This window comes from Sminthopsis crassicaudata, chromosome 1 (genome assembly GCF_048593235.1).
Source record: "Sminthopsis crassicaudata isolate SCR6 chromosome 1, ASM4859323v1, whole genome shotgun sequence".
Lineage (NCBI taxonomy): Eukaryota > Metazoa > Chordata > Mammalia > Dasyuromorphia > Dasyuridae > Sminthopsis > Sminthopsis crassicaudata.
The window spans coordinates 246,615,119-246,638,714 of NC_133617.1; the positions used below are offsets into that span (position 1 = coordinate 246,615,119).

At 33.5% G+C, this 23,596-nt stretch overlaps 1 protein-coding gene across 1 annotated transcript in view; it reads right to left on the reverse strand.

The window, feature by feature from the left end:
- The window catches only part of B4GALT6 (beta-1,4-galactosyltransferase 6), an 87,902-nt gene that overhangs the window by 28,978 nt on the left and 35,328 nt on the right, over window positions 1-23,596 (reverse strand). The window contains exons 3-5 of the mRNA XM_074277204.1: window positions 16,922-17,035; window positions 5,968-6,092; window positions 176-292 (exon numbers count right to left, since the gene is read on the reverse strand). Of these exons, the coding sequence (XP_074133305.1) occupies window positions 176-292; window positions 5,968-6,092; window positions 16,922-17,035 (356 nt within the window). The remainder of the gene's footprint in view (window positions 1-175; window positions 293-5,967; window positions 6,093-16,921; window positions 17,036-23,596) is intronic.

Sequence of the window (23,596 nt, forward strand, 5' to 3'; positions counted from 1 at the left end):
AGAGTTAGTGATAAAGCAATTCTGCAACTTGGAATTTAAACTATATCTGAAATAAAATTTTATGTTAAACACTATGACCACTAGTTGTCTTTGATAAATAATGTAAATCCTAATCCATTTCATGAACAAGGTCTCAGAATTCAACACATTTACCACTATAAGTAAAGAGTCTCACCTGTTCAATGACATAAAAAGCAAATTCCAATCGCTGCTTCTGTAGCATTGGTATTAGATGCAAGAAAAAAATTGGAAGATGCTCATGGCGATTACGAAAAGGAATGAGAACTGCCACCTACAAAAACAAAAAATAATGAAAATCTCAGGTAAGTATAAAAAAGGTATAAAGATAAAGAATGAAAATTCCCAAATGATTTAATATTTAATGTCTGATGCAAATTCTGCCATTAATGATAATTTTTGAGACACTTTAGTTTAAAAAAGAAAAAAAACAGCTTAAAAGGTGACCCACTTAAATCTATATTCCTCAATGGAACTCTTGATTTATGAAGAAGCCAAAATTTGAGCATCCTCAATATTTGATCACCTTATGCCACACTCATGAATTATCTTAATACACATTAATTTAATTTTGACATGTATGTTATCTTTTACAATTTTTAATTTAAAATTTCTAAATTTTTTGCTATTACTGCAATATTTCAAAGATCTGTGATTTCATTGCTATGAATCTCAACAGAGATTGCCAATATCACAATTTCTCTGACTCAGTAGCAGTCTTCAAAACTTGCTGTGGCAAAAAAATATAAAAATCATCTTCCCATGGTCATTAGAATAATCAGCTTCTTAGAACTTAACTGAGCTAGAGCTCAAACAATAGATACTAGATCAACATCAAAAGCTTTTCTAGGTAGGGTGATCAATAGAACATTGAGCTGGAGTCAGGAAGAATTGAGTAGAAATCCAGCCACAAACATTTCCTAGTTGTGTGATCCTGAACAAATCACTTCATATCTGTTCACCTCAGTTTCCTCAACTGTAAATGGGGATAATAATAGCACCTGTCTCCCAGACTTCTTATGAGTCTATATGAGATAAATGTAAAATGCTTAGCATACTGCCTGACACATACTAAAGGTATTATGTAAATATCAGATAATGATGATAATAATAATACTAATAATCATACTGTCACAACCTCTCTGACCTTTAACTTGCTCATCTATTAAATGGGAATAACTATAGTAACTACCTACCTGGATTGTTGTGATACTAAAATGAGGTGATGTATGATAAGTACTTTTTTTTACAAACCTTGTAAAGTGTATTCTTTTATTATTAAGTTCCACAGACAGTCTATTGGTTAGTAGTTTTTCAGTCATTGCTAACTCTTCATGATCTTTTTTAGGGTTTTCTTAATAAATATACTGAGTTAGTTTGCCATTTTCCAAGGTCATGCAGCTAGTATCTGAGACCAGATTTGAACTCAGGAAGAAGATTCTTTTTGACTCGCCCTTTAATCTACCCACTGCCCCAGCTAGCTGCCTCCTCAGATAGTCACTGTCTAAGAGTTCCTCCTCCAAAAGAAACCTTGGAAAGGTTTGGGGGCAGTGGAATGAGTAGAACATTAACAGGTAAATAGCAATTGCATCTATTTTGGCTAGAAACTCTGAAGGTCACCCCCCTCCCTAACTGATTCTTTTGTGAAAGTTAACCAGGTCATCCTTTGCCTCCATTTTTATCTAATCTTTAATTGCTGAACAGGTGTTGCCTCATATAAACTGGGACCTGTGAAAGACCTTAGCTTTAAAAGGCTAAAGTCTCTTAAGCATTCTGGACCATCACCAATCTTCCTGACCTAAGTCTTGCTACTGGTCTCTGATGACGCTGGAGCTGATGACTTTGCCCAACACTGCATGCCTTAAATCCAATTCATTTGCAACTTAAGACATGACCCTCCTGAGGTCACTGATCTTCTTCCAGATGAAGGATAAACAAAAGAATAATCACACTGATGATAATAATAATATTATCTAAAATCCATCAGAGCTTTCATTTTGCTGTTAAATCCTCTAAAATCCCTTAGTCACCTCTGTGTCATTAAAAAACATCAAAATAGGATTTACTTCTGGATGTTATTAAATAATACATAAATAAAATGTTATTATCTTTACAGACAAATGGATGACTACTTGTATTTATGTATGAAGAAGAGATACAGATAGACAAAAATGTGCAACTAGACACCATCAAACTTTTAATTTCTTCTGTTAGTATATTGCAGCACTGTTGAGATTTCAATAAGAATTATTACTAATTAAGGTTATTAATTGACAAATTCTGGTGAGAACAATATTCTAAACTTTCCTGTTTCCCCCTCCCAGCAAATAAAGCTAGGTTGTTTGCTGGAGGTTTTTAAGAGAGAAGAGTAGAAGAGGGGGGAACAGAAGGAAGGAAGTATTTAAAAAAAAAAAAAAAAAAAACTTCTCCAGATTTGACCACTTTCTGGCCACTTGAGTCAAAAGCAGTCATCAGATTCCAGGCAGTCCCTAGGATGGGCTGGTGGAAAGTTATGAATAACTACAGCAAAGAAGCTTCGCTCAGCTCAATTCATTCAAGGTTTAATATCCTCTTGCTATGGCTAAATAAATGTTTTTAAAACTGCTAAATGACATACAAGTGTCTCATTCTGTCCTAATATCAAACATGAACTATTAGGATCAGGGCTAGGTCAGAAAATAAATCAAAGCTACTACAAGTAATCACTTGCTGTTTCAAATAATTTCATGTAATTGGAAGTCCTATGAGACACTCCTATGTAATCAGAAACAAGGAAAATATAATGTAAAACTACTAAAGTAGCCGCTTTATAAATTTATCAAAGTATGAAATATTCTATTTTTTTAAAACATGCTAATCTTCTTAAATTTTTAAAGACAATTTAAAAAGCCCAAGGCTTACTCAACTTTTTTAATGTACCAAGAAAGTGACCTTTGGTTCTCACAGACTATGATAGCTAGTGAAAATTCTCCCTATTCCAAAATGTTTCAGCCTGAAAAGGCCCATCTGAGCCCTCTGGTACTGACGATCCAAAATTAGCAAATTTCATTTTATCTCAGATCACTTCCTCTGCTCCATCTTCTGGCATTTACTGAGACTCACTTGGCTCTCTTTGGATGAAACTGCATCCCTGGCTCCCCTTTTTTCATCAGCATTTGCACTGTTAACTACCTTTTCTTCCTGGATATATTTTCTTTATACTTGACCAGATCTATATCTAACACCAGTATCTCTCCCAAGAGCCAATACCACATCAGCAATTTCCTGAACTCAACATATCCAAAAAAGACTCATATTTTCCCCCAAACCATCCATCTGCCAAACTTTCTTATTTCTGCTGAGTGCATCAATACCCCCCTAGACACCTAGGATCACAATCTCAGTGTCATCCTTGATGCCTCACTTCTGCTCACTCCATGTATCTAATAAGTTTTACAATCCTATCAGTTCTACCACGTCTCTCAATTGTCCCCTTCTCTTCATCCACATGGCCACCACCCTAGTTCAAACTTTCATTACTTCTCACTTGGACCATCTCAAAAGTCCCTTAATTGGTCTCCCTGCCCTAGGTTTCGCCCTTCTCTAAACCATCTTCCACAATGCTACCAAAGTAGTTTACCAAAAGTGAAAATCCAATAAGTGGAAAGTAAAGAAGAATTTAAAAGCCTCTTGATGAGTGAGAAAGAGCAAATTGTAAATGCTGGCTTGAAGTTTAACATGAAAAAACTAAGATCTTGGCAACTGGTCCTACTTTTCAAGAAAATGGGGGGAAAAGAAATGTAAAAACTATCATATTTCATATTCTTGGATTCAAAGAGAATGGCAAATGATCTTAGCCATGAAATTAAAAGATGCTCCTTTGAAGGAAAGCTGTGACAAATTTGGATTGCATAATGAAAAGCAGAAATGTCATCTAAAGTCACCTAAATAGTCAAAGCTATAGTTCTTCTAACAGCAAGGTATGGTTATGAGAGTTGGACTAAAAGGAAAACTAAGAGCCCCAGAATTGATACTTTCAAATTGTGGTGCTGGAGAAGATTTCTGAAAGTCCCTTGGAAGTAAATCACTCAATACTTAAAGAATTTAATCCAAACTATTCATTGGAAGGACAAACACTGATGCTGAAGCTTAAATGCTTTGTCCACATGAGAAGACAGGATTCATTGGAAGAGTCCTGATATTGGGAAAGACTGAAAGTAGAAGAAGACAGCAGAGGATGAGATGGTTAGATAGTGTCATAGAAATAATGAATATGAAATATGAATTGGATAGGCTATGGAAAATAGTGGAAGTGTTTAACCACAATTAATCAGAAGGAGAAGAATGGGAAACTTGAGGATACTATAAAACTCCTTTGATATCTCCAACTTCTCCCAGAAACAAACATTCATCTTTTTAATAATACTCTACTTTTGGTGCTGTACGGCTATAAATCATAAACTACTACAGTTGCCAAAGAACTGAAAATGAATATAAGACAGACAACAACAGAGATGGGCATAGTGGGTATACACAGGCTTAAGTATATAACAAAAAAGTCGTTTTAAGGAACTAGGGAAATATGAGAGGGAAAAATGTCTTGGTCACATGAAAAAAACAAAGGATCACAGGTAGAAAGCACAAGTGTTCCACAAATGTTTATCTTTGTATCAGAAGACGGTGAGGTTCCCAATTATATACATGGATCTGAGTGCATGGGGGGAAACCAACAAGATTCACAAAGATTGATCAGGCATGAAAGAGTTGTAAACTGCATCACTGGAAAAAAAACATCCAAAGCAAAGAGATTATAGAACTATTTGACAATTTGAAATCTGAATGTGTGAGGATAAAATCTTGGGAAGATAAAACTTATTAGCATCTGCAGTTGCTGAAAATGTAGAGCAGAAATAAGGCCATTGACACTTTGGATTCAAATAGTAACACCTGAAGTAAAGATGGCTTATCAATGAAAATGGCGTTTTAAAAGATGCATTAGCACATAAGCTTTGCTGTTGTGCCCTAAACACCATTAATCCTTTTCCACTCAGTTCAGCTGACCTCTTCTATATGTTGTCTCCCTCTATAAAAATGTGAGTCTCTTGAAGGCAGGAACTGAGTTGCTTTCCCATGTGAATTACCAGCAGTTAGCAGTACTTTGAACATAGTGCTTAGTTAAGTGCGTCTTTTTTTCATTCATACATCCATATGTTTCAGAGATACCTGTAATTTAATTAGCATAAGAATTTCCAAGTAAGAACTCTTAGCCAGAACAGGTTAGCACTTTTTTCTGCAAGTTTCAGTCTTAGAGAGTTCCTTGGGACACTAAGAGGTTAAAATATTTGTCCAGGGTTCCAGAGCTAGGATGTGTCAGAAGCTGGACTATGTCTTTCTGGATCCAAAGTCATAAAGCTAAATTACTATTGATAATAGCGATGATAATAATGATAATAACAACTAGCATTTATAAATGTCTTAAGTGCTTTTTAAAGCACTTGATAAATATATCTCATTTTATCTTATTATTCCCATTTTACAGATGGGCAAACTCAGGTAGATAGAGGTGAAGGTACTTATCCCAGGATCATACAACTAGTATCTGAGTCTAAGTTTAAATTCACATCTTCCCAACTTCAGGTATGGTACTCTATTCTTTGATAGTCAGCTACCTCTAAGTAAAGAATCAAGATTCAAAACCAGTTATCCAAATTTGTTTCACTGTATCAGAGTATATGATCATCATCAATTTACACTAAATCTTTTTTACTAGGAACTTTAAAGAACATGGATAATATTTACAAATATGATTCTGTCACATCACAGCTGCCAATGCCCTTCTCCTATCACATGAAGATAAAGATATCCATTGATCAAAGGAATAAAGATTAATCTGATCAATTCCATGCTTTGAGTCTAACATACTTTCACACTCAAAACATAATAATATTACTATGAAAGAGTGTCTCTCACCTTCCATCGGGGTTTGCAGTCTTTGGGCCTCCAATGACCACCTGGACCAATGTCTAAATCCTTAGAGAATACCTGCTGGATTTCATCTAAACTGATTTCACTCATATTGACGTTGATAAGGCCCCCTAGATAGAAAGAAATGCAAGGAAAACATTTTAATGTTTTTTACAATAAAAAATCAAATATACTAAATATCAAAATGACTGAAAATAAATTCTTTACTTGAATTGAACATTCTTATTTGGCATACTAGATTAAAAAATTACTCATGTTTGCAATAAATATTCTAATGTCACTTGAATATTAATTAAGCACCAGGTGTGCACAGAGCAGATATCATGAACTCATAGTATATGGATCACTTACCTTTCTTTGATTGAGTTAACTCTCTAAAACAATAATCTGCATAACAGTCCTGAATCTTCACTGGCTTAGGTAGTTTCCTCACCAGGAAATACTTAAACCAATATAATGAAAAGTCGGGACCATTCCCTTCTTTGCTGATGGAAAAAAAAATTATGCAACAGAGATACAGGGAAAACAATAATCAATAGGACAAGCTTCTACTTCATATAGAGCTTATTACAATCTAGGAGAGGGATATATACCACATGTACAATTAAAGGCAAGGGAAAAAAAGGACAAGAATAATAAATACTAATCTCTATATAGTGTTTATTATTCAATAGGACCTTGGGAGATAGATGCTTTTATCCCCATTTTTCAGATGAAGAAACTGATTTGTCCAGAGTCACACATAAGAAAGTGTCTGAGGCTGGATTTGAAATTAGCTCTTCCCTACTCCAGCTCTCATGCTCTATCTGTTGTGACACTTAGCTGACTACAGAAGTCTAAAGTGTTATATTCATTAAAGAAGAAAAGATCATTTCCATCTTGAGGATCAGAAAAGGCTTGAAAGAAAGTTTGGCATTTTGAGTTGGGTCTTAAAAGACATTCCATATACAGGAAAGTGTGAGAAAAGGCAAAGGAATAAAAGTACATAAATTGGATAATCTAGATTGGCTAGGAGGTGAAATTCATGGAATAAAGTAATATGAGATAACGCTAAAAAGTAAAGCTGGTGCCAGATAGTGGAGGGCCATTTGAGGAAGACTGAGAAGTTCAGATTTTATTCAGAAGGTATTCAAGTCATTGAAAAGTTTTGATTGGAGAAGTGATATGATTGATCAATTTTTCATAAATATTTATCTGCTGGGAATATGAAATACGAATTGAAGAGAAAAAAAGACTGAAGGTAAAGATCAATTAGGAAAGTAGTCCAATAGCCCATGTCAGTGATAATGAGTTATTTACAAAATTGGCAGTAGTAGAAAGAAAAAAGAAAAAGACGCAAAAAAATACTGAAGAGACAAAATCAACCAGATTTAGCAACTGATTGGGAGTGGGAAGCAGCAAAGATGGAGGAGTAAAAGATAAAGTGACTGTAAATAATAGGGCAAATGACAAAAATAAGAAACTGAGAAGAAAGAACAAGTTTGGAGGGAAAAGTTCAGTTTTAGATATGGTGTAAAAGTGTCCAGCAGAGCAGAGATAGAGATAGAGATATAAAATACACAAGTGAAAATGCTGCTCAAGAACTTGCAGCTATAGATTTAGGAGTTATTTTCACAGAGGTGCTAGTTAAAGTTGTGAGAGATAACAAGATTGCTAAAAGCATAATTTACCATTTAATATTTAGATAGACTTCTGGGTAGAGGACTAGACTTTTCTCTAATACTAACAACCTCATAAATTTCTCTAAGAATCATTTGCAAGAGGTAAAATGATTTCACTTGTTTCCACCATGTAGAATACCACAAACCTAAATCTCTTTTACTAGGAACTTTAAAGAACATGGATAATATTTATAAATATGATTTTGTCACAAGGTAAAACCCAACTACTAAACAGCAGAGAAAGCTAATCTCCAATCCATATGGCACAGCTTCCTCCATTAACTACCATGCTCTGACAGGATTGTAAAAGAATTAAACTCTAACTTATATTTCCCAATGACTCTGGCGAGATTGCAGTGCTCTGCGCTGCAATGGTACTCAGTTACAGAACTGAGGAAGAGAAGGAACTGGAACAGGATGCCAAAATATTATGTATCCACCAGGCTTGTCCAAAAGGCCCAGCACCCAAATGGACCAGTTCTTTTCCCTCCAGGTATATCTTCAGACAGAATTTGAAGTTGACCAAATGTGAATTATCCTGTGTAGGAGGAGGCTTAAAAAGCTTTGAGGTCTAGTCTTCAGGACACTGTCAAAGGGTAAAGTCAGAAAACGAGCAATAAGAGAATATGAGGAAAAAAAACTGAAACTACCAGATATCTCAGAAGGAAGAAAATTCATCAGCTAAAGACCTTGGGCATAAATAGGTAAGTCAATGGAAAGATATAAATAATGGAAAGAAATAGGGTCTCCAGATAAAAAAAAAATCTGATGAAAAAGATTTATGAATAAATATCTGACAAAGAAAAATTAATTGGCAAATGATGAGGCTGGCTGAAGACTTTGTGTATTTCCAAGACAACAGGGACCACAGCAAAATGACTTCTCTTTTAAAGAGTTCAGGAATATTAAGACAGCAGAATTTATGATTTGCACAGCGGAAGTTGATAGAACACCCCTTCTCTGCTCCTTGAACAAGAGACTCTATATCCCAAATCTGGGCATTTTCACTAGCTGTTTCCCATGTCTAGAATATTTTTTCTTCTCATATATGTCTCCTGCATTTAGCCGCAGCTAAAATCTCATCTTTTACAAGAAGCTTTTTATCCAATCCCTTAATTTTAGTGCCTACCCTTATCTCCATTTTATTCTCTATATACTTTGTTTGCATATAGTTATTTTACGTGTCTCCCTGATTAGATTGTGAATTTTTGAGAGCTTTATATCTCCAGAATTTACATAGCACAATGCCTGGCATATGCTATGGGTTTAATTAATGCTTACTGACTGATAGAATAGCTCCCTATCACCAGAAATACATTATACTTGATGAGCACAAATTAAGAAGCCTAAACACCATAATGCAAAAAAAAAAAATATATATATATATATATATATATTAATTTCATAATGATACTGAGAAATTTCTTTGAATCAAGAATCAAACAAATATAAAAACTCAACTCTCCTTTTTCTCTAATCTCAACTAATTTTAGTCATTGCATTAGTTTCACTACCTCTAATATTATTTTGGCATCTGGAGTTTGATTCTAGATATTTGTCTTCTAAAGGTAATCATCTCCTCTTGTTACTAGGTAATCTTATCTTTTGACATAAGATTAAATTACCAATATGCTGTGCCTGTTAGTTTTTTTGAAATATCCCTTTAACAATTATTTTTCCTTTCCTTTCCTTTCAGAACCCAAAATCACATAGAAAACTTAAATTGTGTCTACTTCACACATCTTTACTTGGATCTGACTCCAGGAATCACTGTTTCCTCAAATCAGCACATAGTTACCTGAGTAAGCATGCTATTAATCAATCTTATTCTTTCAAGTACAGTGCTAATATGCAAGCTAATCTGCATTAATACTAAACACTATATTTTAAATATTTCAATTTGAGATGGGATAGTTATTAAATTTGTGGTTGACAAAAAAGCTGGGAAAAAAGTTATCTTCTTAGCTGTAAGAATCAAATTCAAAATTATTTTGATAGATTGAAATGAATAATAAGATGAAATTTAATAAAAGTAAAAATAAAATCCTGAGTTTAAGTTCCAAAAACCAATTTATAAAAATAGGTTGGGAAAAACTTGACTTTTGTCTTTAAATCAGTTCACATGAAAGAGGTTTACCTAGAGATTTTAGTTGACCGAAAGCTCTATGAGAATCAATATTGTATGTTAATTTTATGTTATGTCAATCATAAGTCAATCAAAAGTATAGAGTCCAGATCAAGGAAAATAATATTCCATTGTATTCTTTACTGATCAAACCATAACCAGGAGAGAGTCAATTTCTGAGTACCATATTTGAATAAGGACATTGAAAAATTGAACCATATCCAGTTAAGGGTAATCAGAATAAAAATAATAACTAATATTTCTATAGCAGTTTAAGGTTTACAAAGTCCTTTACAAGGGGAAGCTAGTGCAGTGAATAGAGCATTATCCCTGAAGTTAGGAGGACCTGAGTTCAAATATAGCCTCAGACACTTAACACTTCCTGGCTGAGTGACCCTGGGCAAGTCACTTAACCCCAATTGCCTCAGGGGAAAAAAAGTGCTTTGCATACATAACCTCTCTGATCTTTAAAATAATCCTAGTGTTTGAATACTAATGCAAACAAGATTAGAAGGGAAGTAACAAATTGGGAAAATATTTTTTAAAGTAAAGGTTCTGACAAAGGTCTCAAATATATAGAGAACTGACCCTGATTTATAGGAAACCAAACCATTCTCCAATTGATAAATGATCAAGGGATATGAACAGACAATTCTCAGATGATGAAATTGAAACTATTTCCACTCATATGAAAGAGTGTTCCAAAACACCATTGATCAGAGAAATGCAAAATAAGACAACTCTGAGATACCACTATACACCTGTCAGATTGGCTAAGATGACAGGAACAAATAATGATGAATGTTGGAGGGGATGTAGGAAAACTGGGACACTGATACATTGTTGGTGGAGTTGTGAAAGAATCCAGCCATTCTGGAGAGCAATTTGGAACTATGCCCAAAAAGTTGTCAAACTGTGCATACCCTTTGACCCAGCATTGCTGTTATTGGGATTATATCCCAAAGAAATACTAAAGAGCAGAAAGGGACCTGTATGTGCCAAAATGTTTGTGGCAGCTCTTTTTGTTGTAGCTAGAAACTGGAAGTTGAATGGATGCCCATCAGTTGGAGAATGGTTGGGTAAATTGTGGTATATGAAGGTTATGGAATATTATTGCTCTGTAAGAAATGACCAGCAGGAGGAATACAAAGAGGCTTGGAGAGACTTAAATCAACTGTTGCTGAGTGAAATGAGCAGAACCAGAAGATCACTATACACTTCAACAACAATACTGTATGAGGATGTATTCTGATGGAAGTGGAAATCTTCAACATAAAGAAGATCCAACTCACTTCCAGTTGATCAATGATGGACAGAAATAACTACACCCAGAGAAGGAACACTGGGAAGTGAATGTAAATTGTTAGCACTAATATCTGTCTGCCCAGGTTACTTATACCTTCGGAAGCTAATAATTAATGTGCAACAAGAAAATGGTATTTACACACATATATTGTATCTAGGTTATATTGTAACACATGTAAAATGTATGGGATTACCTGTCACCGGGGGGAGGGAGTGTAGGGAGGGAGGGGATAATTTGGAAAAATGAATAAAAAAAATAAAAAAATTTTTAAAATAAAATAAAATTCTCCAATCAAGAGCAAAAAAATAAATAAATAAATAAATAAATGATCCTAGTGTTTGTGTTGAGAAACTACTTCACCTAAAGTAATATAATATATAATAACATAAAAGTTTAGCTTGGAAAAGATTTAGAGAGGCACAAAAGAGATTTTCAGATATATGTAGAATTATCATATGCAATAAATATGTTTATGCTATATGAATTCAAAAGACAGAACTTGGACGGATAGAAGTTATGGGGAAGAAAATTTGGTTTCAATAAAAATGAAAGACCTTCAAGATCTGGAATGTCTTATAAGATTCTGAGCTCCCTATAACCAGAAATACTAAAGCAGAAATTAGATAATCTTATCTATCCATCAGGGGATAGACATTTAGATTAATAAAGTTATAATTCCACAAAGGTCAGGCTTTCTCTTTCATTTTCATTAGATATTTTGCTATGAATCTTCTACCCTTCACAAGTTCTGCAGTCAACTTTCACAAATACATACACTCCCATGCTATTTTCTTTTCTTTTAGAGTAAACATATATTTAATGATCCTTACCTGGATTGCTTTCAGTTTTCCACAGCAAATTTATTATTGAAAAATTATTCTCTTTCCTTTCTTCGCTAGTTTTGAGTTATTTGATTTGATTTTGAGTTATTTGAGTTATTCCAGATTGGAAACAACATAACTCCTTTAAGACAGAACACTGTAACTCAGAGCTTTGCTGTATTACTCATGTTAGAAATGGTAAACATCTTTAAGGTTGTACACTAGAAAAAGTACTGCCCCTTATGTGACCAAAAAATGCATAAAAACAATTATAAATCAAAACTGAATTCATAGAAAGAATAGGGCCCAAAATGAACTTTATTTGGGTAATTTAAAGATTAAAATTAGGAAAGATAAATTAGGCATTTTAACATTAATTTTAAAAATTGCTTCAAACAATTACACACATTTTTACACCCACCAAAAAATAATTCTAAGTATCTTTTACTTCTTATATCTAGGGAAAAAAACAATTTTTCTATAATTTCTAGTTGGATAGAACAACTTCTTAAAAATGTAATGAAATCCAGTTCAAATTTGACCCTGAAATATCTATAAATATTAAAACTATCAACGATTAATCTAAAACCTTGATATTATTGCTAAAAAAAATTAACCAAATATTTCATCTTAACTTGACCTTGAAAATCAAATTATATTTTGATAGAACTCTAGGGACAGTAGTCACTACTACTCTAGGAAAAATTTTAAAAAAACACGTACTCCATTTTTTCTGTACTACTGATGAAGCTAATTTGAAAATTAACCTGAATAATTCTATTATCAATAATTTCTATTATATATATATAGTATAATCTTCAGAGATTTGTCAATTTTTTTCTGGTTGTTAGAATTTTTATGTAGATATTTTATTATAATGTTCTCAAACAACTCTTAAAAAATCTATTAAACTTTATTTTTTAATGAGTTTTAGCCAAATGTAAAACTTTTTTTATGATAATTTCAACTCTACCCATTTATTCTATTTCTCATGTATTAGAACATCATCAGGGAAAAACAGATGGACAGAGTATTGGGCCTGGAGTTAAGAAGATCTGAATTCAAATGTGGCCTCAAACACACTTAACTTGTGTCATTTAATCCTATTTGTCCTAGTTTCCTCATCTATAAAATGAGACAGAGAAGGAAATGGCAAACCACTACAATATTTTTGCCAAGAAAACTCCAAATGGTGTAATAATTTGGATTCAATTGAAAAACAACTAAAGAGCAATAAAAATAATAAAACGTTATCAAGATTAATTTAGTCTTGAAAACAGATTTGTGACTTGCATGAAGTGACCAGGCCCAGAGAACCAAAATTTATAGAATGCTTAAAGGTCTTGTACTGTTGTGATATCAGAAAAGTTCAGCACAGAATTTGCAAAATTAATTAAAATAGGAAACTCTCCCATACTATATTGGGGTTTCTCTGTCCCCTCCAATATCAGATTTCTCCCCTTCAAGGGCCAGTGTCTCAAGATCTCTTTCTTACAAAACAGTTCCTACTGAACTGTCCCCAGTGCCAACATTACTGAGTATGACCCAAACCAGATTAAAAACTGTAACTGGGAAATAATTAGCAAAATAAATAAAAATATAATAAATAAACACAGATAAACTTAATTTTGGTCTTTGAAGTCAATATGCCATATGTAGACTTCAGTATTCCCCATTTCTATTTAAATTTGACAGAACCACCTGAGAATATAACATTCAAATCTCCTTAGAAGAATCTCACTAATGGGAATCCCATGGTAGCTCATTCTACTTCAAGACAGATCACTTAGAAAAGTTTTCTTTATTCATAGCTGAAATAGGATTCTTAACATTGTAGGGCCATACAGAACAAACCTATTTCATCATTCTTATGGCAGCCCTTCTAACATTCAAATGCAGCTGTCATGTCCATCTTGAGTCTCTTCTCTAGGGTGAATATTCCCAGGTCCTTTGACCAATGGGACTGGAGCATTTCGTGGAGCATATGTGAAGATGGGCTTCCCAACACCATCTTACAAAATAGAAATGGAGCTGAGCCAAATCCCCTTACCTCTGCTTGACACTGAAGGATTCCAAGGTGACTCAGCCTTCCCTTGGTCCTCATGATGGCAGGAGGGGAAAGTCACTGAGCCAAGAGTAGTAGTAGATTTAGACCATCTTAAACTCCCAGCTCTTTCCTACAATCTGTAGAGTGTGGTGAAAAAGGGGAACTAGCCTATTGCTATTCCACCATCTTGATTCTTATCTCCCCTCTACAATATTTGACATCGTGAGTCACCTTCTCCTAAATACCAAGCCCTCCAAGGGTTTTTGTGATACTGATCTCTCTTGGTTCTTTCTTCCTTCTTTGCTGGATCATCATCATCCATATTGGGTCTTCCCTAAAACTGTTCTAGGTCTATTTCTCTTCTCTCCGCATTACAACTCCTATGGCTATGCAAATAACTCCCAGTTCTATGTATCTGATGAATAAATAAATAAATGAAAAAGCATTTAGTAAGCATTTACTATGTGCAAAGTTTGCTCCAAGAACACAAACAGAAAATAAAAGTCACTACTCTCAAGTAATACACACTCCAATTGGGGCACACATCAACATTTAGAAGGTGTTGGGTACAAGTCAAATGAAAAAGTCCAGGGGTCCTTAGGATACAATGGCAAAGCAAATGTTGATGCATTTTAAGATCATCTCCATTAATAAAACCAGTGGTTTCTGATGCGAAGCCATTTGAGAGTAACAAGGATTTGGATGGTGATAATTTTCTTTTCTGGGTCTTCAGTAGATGTGGCACTATATTATAGATATATACTTATATATATATAATGTTATATATATATATTATATTATACAAATAATATATTACACACATTTATAGGTACATATAAACATGTTTATATGTACCTATAAATGTGCATAATGTGTGTAATATATTATTTGTATAATATAATATATAATATATTGTTTTATTTGTACAATTTAATATATTATACACACTCATAAATAAATAAATATATATATATGCTTTAGTATAGTGGCTATAGCAATCACCACAGAAATGATTGCTAAGTCATATCTCCAAAAGGGCTATTCTCCCAGGTAATGGCTGAGAACAGAGAAGGTGGTACATGGTGAGAAGTCTAAGTGCTACTGTTCCCAATACTTGTGAACTAACCTCCCTGTTGATGGTACTTGGTCTGCAACAAGTATTGCTCAAACATTCAACATATCCAATTTTCCCAAATACCTTTCCCCAAATACCTCCCTCTCCATCTTCCAAACTTCTTCATAGATGTGTAGATCATCACTATCTTTCCAGGATCCCAGGTCTGCACCCTTTCTGTTATCTAATTTCCTCAATACTTACACAACCATCACCTTAATACAGGTCCTTATCATCATTTGCCTATCCTATTGCAATAGCTTTCTGATCAATCAATCCTCAAGCATATACTAAAAACTATGCTCTCTTGCTTCTTCTCCTACTTACTTTTCCACTCCTCAGTATCCTTTGCTGGATGGATCTATTTCCTACTCCCAATTCCTCTTATACTTACTCCATAAATCCCAAGATAATGTCCTGAGTCCTCTCTTCTTCTTACCTTATTAGCATTAATTTAATGATCATTTCAACGCAGATCACAAACAGACCTAAAAATAGTTTATCTCTAGTTTATCTTCTGAGTTTAGTATTTTATCATGAACTATTAAACATTTCAAACTGAATATGTTCTATGAACATTTCAAACACATGTCCAAAATAGACCCTTCTTCTTAATTTCCTTATTTCTGTCAAGGTCATCATCATCTTTTTTAGTCTCCCACTCTTTCTTAACCCATGTATCCCATAAATCACCAAATCTTCACAATTCTCCACATTTCTCACCTTCCCTCTTCTATCCATTCACATAGTTACCATACTACGTTAAGCTTTCATAACCTCTAACCAGGGTAACTTTGATAACCTCCTAATTAATATCAAGTACCTCACTCTAATAATTCAAACACTTTACTTATGTCAAAGTGATTTCCCTATTTTTAAAAAAAGTCGTCACATGCTACTACTGTAGTCAATAATATTTCAGTAACTCCCAAGTATCTCTAGGGTTAAATATAAACTCCACTATCTGGTTGATTTAAAGCCTTTCACAACTTGGCTCCAATTTACCTTTCCAGGATTGTTACCCATTATTTCCCTTTTTTTAATGCTCCAGGCTACCTGATTTTTTAATGTTCCTCTATGTGACAATCCTTTTCCCAACTATTTTTCCCCTATACCTATAATGTAGTCCCTCTTCTCATCTGCATGAGGACAGAAATCCCTAGTTCCTTACAAAGTTTAGTTCCACCTTCAATAAAAGGCCTTTCCTGATCTGTCCCAGACTTCTAGCGCTTTCCTAAACAAATTACCATTTTTTGCATATCATCACCTGGTTTTAAAGTGCAATTCTATCGAGTATGACCTGCATGATTTTGAAAAAAAATAATTTCCTCTCTATAGGTCTTGAGATTTCCTTATTTTTAAAATGTAAAGGGTAGAATAAAACAGAGACTGATCTTTTCTTATGCTATGACCCCTTTGGCAATCTGACGAAGCCTATGGATTTCTTCTCAGAACATAGTTTTAAATATATAAAATAAAACATATAACTAAATGAGCTGATTATACTGAAATAGCCTTGGAAGGTCTCGATGCAATTCAATAGAAAGAGCACAGGATTTATCGTAGTATGAATTAGGTTCAAATTCCAATTTTATCCATGAGACACTGATCAAGTCAATTAAACCTGACTTCATCTCAGTTTCCTATTCTGTTAAATGAAAGTATCTCTATTGTGCCTTTCCGGACCCTTTGTGAAGGATCTAAGGAAGAACATGGACAAGAATTATAGAGAATGAGAAGGCATGAATAGATTGCAATTTTCACTGATGGAAGAAATTCCCACAGCAATGAGACAATGGCTCCAGTGTAGCACGAATTGTAGCACAAATAAACATTTCATTGAATTAACATAAGGTTTCACTTACTCATGTAAGGCAGCTTTTCTGGGCATGGATGGTAAGGAGAATATGTGAAGTTTTCTGGAAGATACATTGTTGTTTGGGCAAGATAATCACTTGAATTATTGCCTTCAGGGTAATCTTTGAGGGAAAAAAAAAAAGAAAAATTAGAGTTTTCTATCTCTATTAAATTACTTGATGCTTATATTACCAGTTTTTTAGCATATGTATTATTATCAATGTGGAAAAAAATAAAATACACAGAATTCACAGTAGCAGTCCCAGAAATTATGTGCAAAACTACAGTTAGGGAGAAGGAGATGTAATCACCTTGGATAATGTCCTTAAAGCCACAGGATCACAGATTTATAGCTTGAAGCAAACTTAAAAATCATCCAATCCACCCCCTCATTTTACTGATAAGGAAACTGATGCTAAGAAAAGTTGAATGACTTGCCTCGTGTCTGAATCAGGATTTTAATTCAGTTTTTCTTGAATACAAATCATATGTTCAATATCTGTTCTCTGGCTGACTTTACAAAGATTACTAGGGAATCCTAAAGATAGCATTTAGAAAGGAACGGATCCATTTTCATAAGAACTATTTTTTTGCCTGTCTTATATCCCGATACTTTATTTCTAGATAGTCTAAACTATGGCAAACCAGGGATTTTTGATCCCCATATTCACTTTGTAAAGGGACAAGCAAGTCTACAAATGGTTGGAAATATAGCAGGGAAACATACCACTTAGCTATCACCCCAAACAACTAGAATAGAATATGCCCAAACTCACAATAAAGCTTCATCTATACAATCTATAAAGTGAGTTCCCATATATCATACAGGGTCTTGAAGATTAAAATGAAAATAGTACTTCTTATATCATCTGTAGTAAGTTAGAGTAGATATTTGACACTTTTGTAGATAATATATTAAGAATCTTTTCATAACCCTCTTTCTACTATTAACAGATTTTTAAAAGCATGTGCTAACACAAAGAAACATTATTTTTAATGAGATTTTATTTATTCCCTTTAGTATTTTGGCCAAGTGTATCTACCTCCCATTAATATGTACAATAATCCCAAGACCCTTTAACTACAATAACACCTGTATCAGATGTGTATTTGATAAAATTGCAACTCAATTGTCAGAGAATCATAGTCCTAAAATTATCATAGGAACAAAACAGAATTAGAGATTAATGAGTCTTGAAAGGTTATCTACTCTAAACCCTAATTGGGGAATATAAGTATGAATCTTCTCCTTTCATCTTTACTCACAGGTTAGTCATTCAAAGTGGACTGTAAGAATATTTTCTTATATATTTCATGTGAAATTTTAGGTGAATATTCAAGAATGAAAGCCTTTATATTCACAGAAAAGTATGGCTATAAAACATAAATACTAATTAAGAGACTATTCTAAAAACTGTATAAGTCTGAAAAAAATAAACAAGCATTTATTAAGATACATTCTACCAGCATCATGTACGCAAATGAGGCAGATGCAGTGGGGAGGCCTTTAATACAATATACCAGGAAGAAAGCATGTTTACATATAAATATGTGCAAAAATAAAAAACTAATACAAAGTGGTTTGTACAGGAAGTAACTAGTTGCTGGAAGAGAAGGACAGACATTATGGAGATCATACTTAGATCTGAGCTTTGAATTATAATAAGTATTCTAAGAGGCAGAGGAAAGGAAGACTTAAATTCCAGGCTTGGGGGATATGCTCTGCAAAAGCAGAAAGATAGAAGATGAAATGTCATTATGTAAGGAACAACATGAAAGTCAGTATACATGAAAGGAATGATAAGTGAAAAGTTTGACAGGGTAGTTTGGGGGAAAGCTGTGAAGAACTGAAATGCTGAACAAGAGGCTAATAAGGAAGAGCTGAAGTTTAAGGAGAAGGGGGGTCTGTACTTTAAGAAAATCACTTTGGAAATCATACAGAAGGAAAGACAAGATGGGAGCTCAATTAGGAGTCTACTGCAATACATTAGACAGAAGTCATGAGAGATTGTACCATGAAATGTTATTGTTAATATAGACTCAATAACATATGGTAACTAAATGGACAGCTAAAGGAGAGCCCCTATAAAATATAATGCAGTCATCTCAATTTTTCAGGGAAATTAGCTTTTTCTATTTAAATATAATATAAAGAATTACTTAGGTACAATATGAGTATACTCAAATCAACATAAAAATTTATATGCTAATATATAAGCAAGAGAAAAATAATCACTTAGACATATATATATGGCAAATATCACAGTTATAAACTTTATATACAATTAAAATAAAGAAGGAACTGGTAAAAAAAAACTGAATGGCAACCCTTATTCCCCAGTGGATAAATGATCAAAAGACAATTTATAAAAGGAAAAACAAATTTATAATAATCACCTGAAAAATGCTCAACTTCACAAATAATAATCAAAGAAATATAAATTAAACACTTTCAAGGTACCAGCTTATACAAATCAACTTGAAAAAAAAATAAAAATAAAAAGCTACAGTGATGCTGGGGTAATCATAAAATTTGTCACCACCTAAACTGCCAAAAAATTCTGGAAGTAAACATTGACCCTTCATTGTATGTTATCTCCTCAACAGGGAAATATAAGCAATCTTTTTCACATTTTTTAATAAATTGAAATGACCAATTATTTTTCTGAGGCAATTAGGGTTAAATGACTTGCCCAGGGTCACACAGCCAGAAAGTGTTTAGTGTCTGAGGCCATATTTGAACTTAGGTCCTCCTAACTTCAGGGCTGGTGCTCTATTCACTATACTAAGTAGCTGCCCCTGAAATGTATATTTTAAAGTTAGTCTCAGATGTAAGAAAACTTCATTTATATAAAATTTTAGCTTTTCAACCAGCTGTTATAAGTTTCATAAATCAGTGACGATATTATTAATGATTTTTTAAAAAACTAGGCTCCATTTTATAATTAGACATTTTTCCCATAATGAATATATATTGAATGAATTTAGGATTTCAAACACAAAAGAACATCAAACACATTTTAAACAGTCTACTTTGCATTTTAGTTATTTCTCTTCTAGTACATGTTTTATCAGCCCTATTAAATTATAAGCAACTTGAGGACAAGGCCAGTATTATATTTAAGTTGGTAATCCCATACTAGGCATAATGTTATTTACAACACAGGAACTGAATAAATGGATGTTTAATGTTGTTGCATATTAAGAAATAAAGTAGTTGATCGGTGGAATAGGCTAGATTCATAAGACACAACAGTCAATGACTACAGTAATCAAGTGTTTGACAATCCCAAGACCCTAGCTACTGGAATAAGAACTCACTGTTTGACAAAAATGGAAATTAGTATAGCCAAAATTAGGCATTGACCAACACAACACCATATAGCAAGATAAGGTCAAAATGGGTTCATGATTTAGACATAAAGATATGTCTTTATCATAAGCAAATGAGAAGAACAAAGGATAGACTACCTCTCAGATCTAGGGAGAAGTAAGGAATTTATGGCCCAAGAAGAACTAGAGTATATTACGATAGGCAAAATGGCTAATTTTGATTATATTAAATTTAAAAGGTTTTATACAAATAAAACCAATGCAGAGTAGAAGCCAATGTGATGATTAGAAGGAAAGCAGAAAATTAGGAAAAAACCTTTATATCCAATGATTCTGATAAATGCCTCATTTCTAAAATATAATAAAGAACTGAGTCAAATTTATAAGAATACAAACCATTTTCCAATTGATAAATGGTCAAAGGATATGAACAATTTTCAGATGAAGAAATAAGACCATTTCTAGTTATATGAAAAAAATGTTCTAAATCACTATTGATCAGATAAATGCAAATTAAGACAACTCTGAGGTACCACCACACACATCTCAGATTGACTAAAATGACAGGAAAAAAAATTATGACGAATGTTGGAGGAGATATGGAAAAACTGGGACACTAATACATTGTTGGCGAAGTTGTGAACTAATCCAACCATTCTGGAGAACATTTGGAACTATGCCCAAAGGGCTATCAAACCGTGCATATCCTTTGAGCCAGCAGTGGTTCTACTGGGTCTGAAAGAGATCACAAAAAAGGGAAAAGGATCCCCATGTGCAAAAATGTTTTCAGCAGCCCCTCTGAAGTGGCAAGAAATTGGGAAACTGAGTGGATGCCCATCAATTGGAAAATGGCTGAATAAATAAGGATATTGAATGCTATTGAACATTTTAATTTTAGATAATTTTAGAGCGGCCTGGAGAGACTTACATGAACTGATGCTAAGTGAAGTAAGTAGAACCAGGAGCACATTGTACATAGCAAAAAGATTATATGATGATCAATTCTGACAGACATGATTCTTTTCAATAATGAGGTGATTCAGGCCAGTTCCAAAAGACTTGTGATGGAGAAAACCATCTGCACCCAGAGAGAGGACTGTGGGGACTGAATGTGGATCACAACATAGTTTTTTTTTCATCTTTTTTGTTGTTTGCTTTTTTTTCCTCATTTTTTCCCTTTTTGATCTGATTTTTCTTGCACATCATGATAAATGTGGAAATATGGAATAAATGTACATATTTAGCATATTTTAGATAATTTGCTGTCCAGGGAAAGGAGTAGGAGAAGGGAGGGAAAAAATTTGGAACACAAGGTTTTGCAAGGATGAATGTTAAAAACTATATTTGTATGTATTTTTAAAATAAAAGGTTATTATTTTAAAAAAACAAAATTGGCAAATGCTACAAAAAATTTGTTGTACATGAGTGTAACCCAAGTTTATTAGCCCAGTCTGTAGCATTTTACATGAAGCCTATTAATTGGTGGCTAGTATGTTGATATGATGCTGTGTGATTCATGAGGGAAAGAGTTGAAGGAGCTTTGGAGAGGACAGACATTCTTTTTTCAGAAGAAGTTCAGATATCTTCCCCAATCTTACACCCTCAGTCTTTTCTCTACCAATCAGGTAATTCCTGTCATCAGGAAGCTTAGAGCATAAAGCAATCAATTCTATGCAAGCAAACACTATACCAGAGAAATTTGGAGACAACAGGGAGAAGTTACTGGCAACAATATGAATTGGAAAAGGTTTCTTGCAGAGAAAGGAAATTGTCACTGGGATCTGAAGTCACATCTACCAGATCTTTTAATACCTTATAGGATATAATGTATCTTAGCCTGATAACATAAAATAGAGCTACATTCTCTCCTATTTTCTCCTCACTCATCATAATGATCACCTCCCTATTATCATTTTTTTCCATTTTCTAATTTGAAGCTTATTTTCCTTGGGAGAAAAAACTAAACCAAAACCAAAAAACCCTAAAACTACACAGCAACTTATTAAATCAGCAGAGTATTTTATTTTTAACTAAATAATAGAGTATTCTATTGATCCCAACATCTCTTACAAATCATGCCATGATTCTACAATCCATATAACATTCAAAGGCTGAACTACAAAAATGATTCTAGTTCCATATAGTAACCCCATATTGTTCCAAAGGAAACAGAAAAGATACTTATATTGTTTACAAAAGATTCCCTCTCCCACATTTTATCTACATAGTCTCCCTAAAAGACCAATTAGTAATTCTCCATCATTTAACTGCCAGTCAGTTTGTCAAGTAGTCTCTCTTACCAAAGAGTGAGACAAAGGTAATTAACTGTCTAAGCTTCTAAAGAGATGACACTATAATAAATTCATAAAACCACTACTCTCTCAAGAGATTAAAGAAATGGTGAGATAAGTAAGAGTATTATCTATTAGAATCACAACTTTCACAGAAAGGTATGATGTATGATGGATTATTTGAGACTGATCCAATCAATCAATAAATATTTATTAAGTGTCTTCTATGTGCCAGGCAGTGTTGGAACAGCTGGGAATCCAAAAAAGAGTTTATTAAAGTTAGTCCCTACTCTCAAGGATCTTATAATCTAACTGTTGAAATAACAAAAAACAATAAGTCAATCACATTTAGTAAGTACCTCATTCTTCAGGTACTATCCTAAGTGCCGGAGATAGAAAAAGTAGCAAATAACAGTCCCTGCCCTTAAAGAACTAATAAACTCAGTACTGAGAATGTCTGCATTATATATGTGGATATCTAACTTTGTTCCTTGGAGGCAAGGACATTTTACTTTTGTTTATATTACAAAATACAGAATGCCCAGCACACAGTCCAGTTTAACAAATGCTTGTAGAATTTAAATAATTATAGCACAAATAATAAATAATTCTGAAATATGAGATTCCAGGCAAAAAAAATCATTATTTTATTAATAAACAGATAATTTTCACTTGACATTTAGAAGCCTAGTAATAAAGAATTGAAAAATAATATTGATTTTGAATATGTTTATATTGATGGGATGAATTTAGATCCCAGCAAAAAAAAGGCCCTAAGTCCTTAGTAGTTAAGTAATCAACAGGAAGGAGCATTGACAGGAAAAAGCTTCTATTGAATTTAAGCGGAATTTAAATAAGCAGTGGGCCCTTGTTGAATTCCTTGTTCCAATTCCTTGCACTGACAAAATTATCATGACCTCACCATCACTGTATCCAATCAGAAGGCCAAGTTATAGATATCAACATTTCGGGTCATTTTTCCTCCTATAAAAGAACCTAGGAGTGTCTCACTTCTTCACTAACTCCTTTTAAGAACTTAGCCCACTTACTAAACTCCCA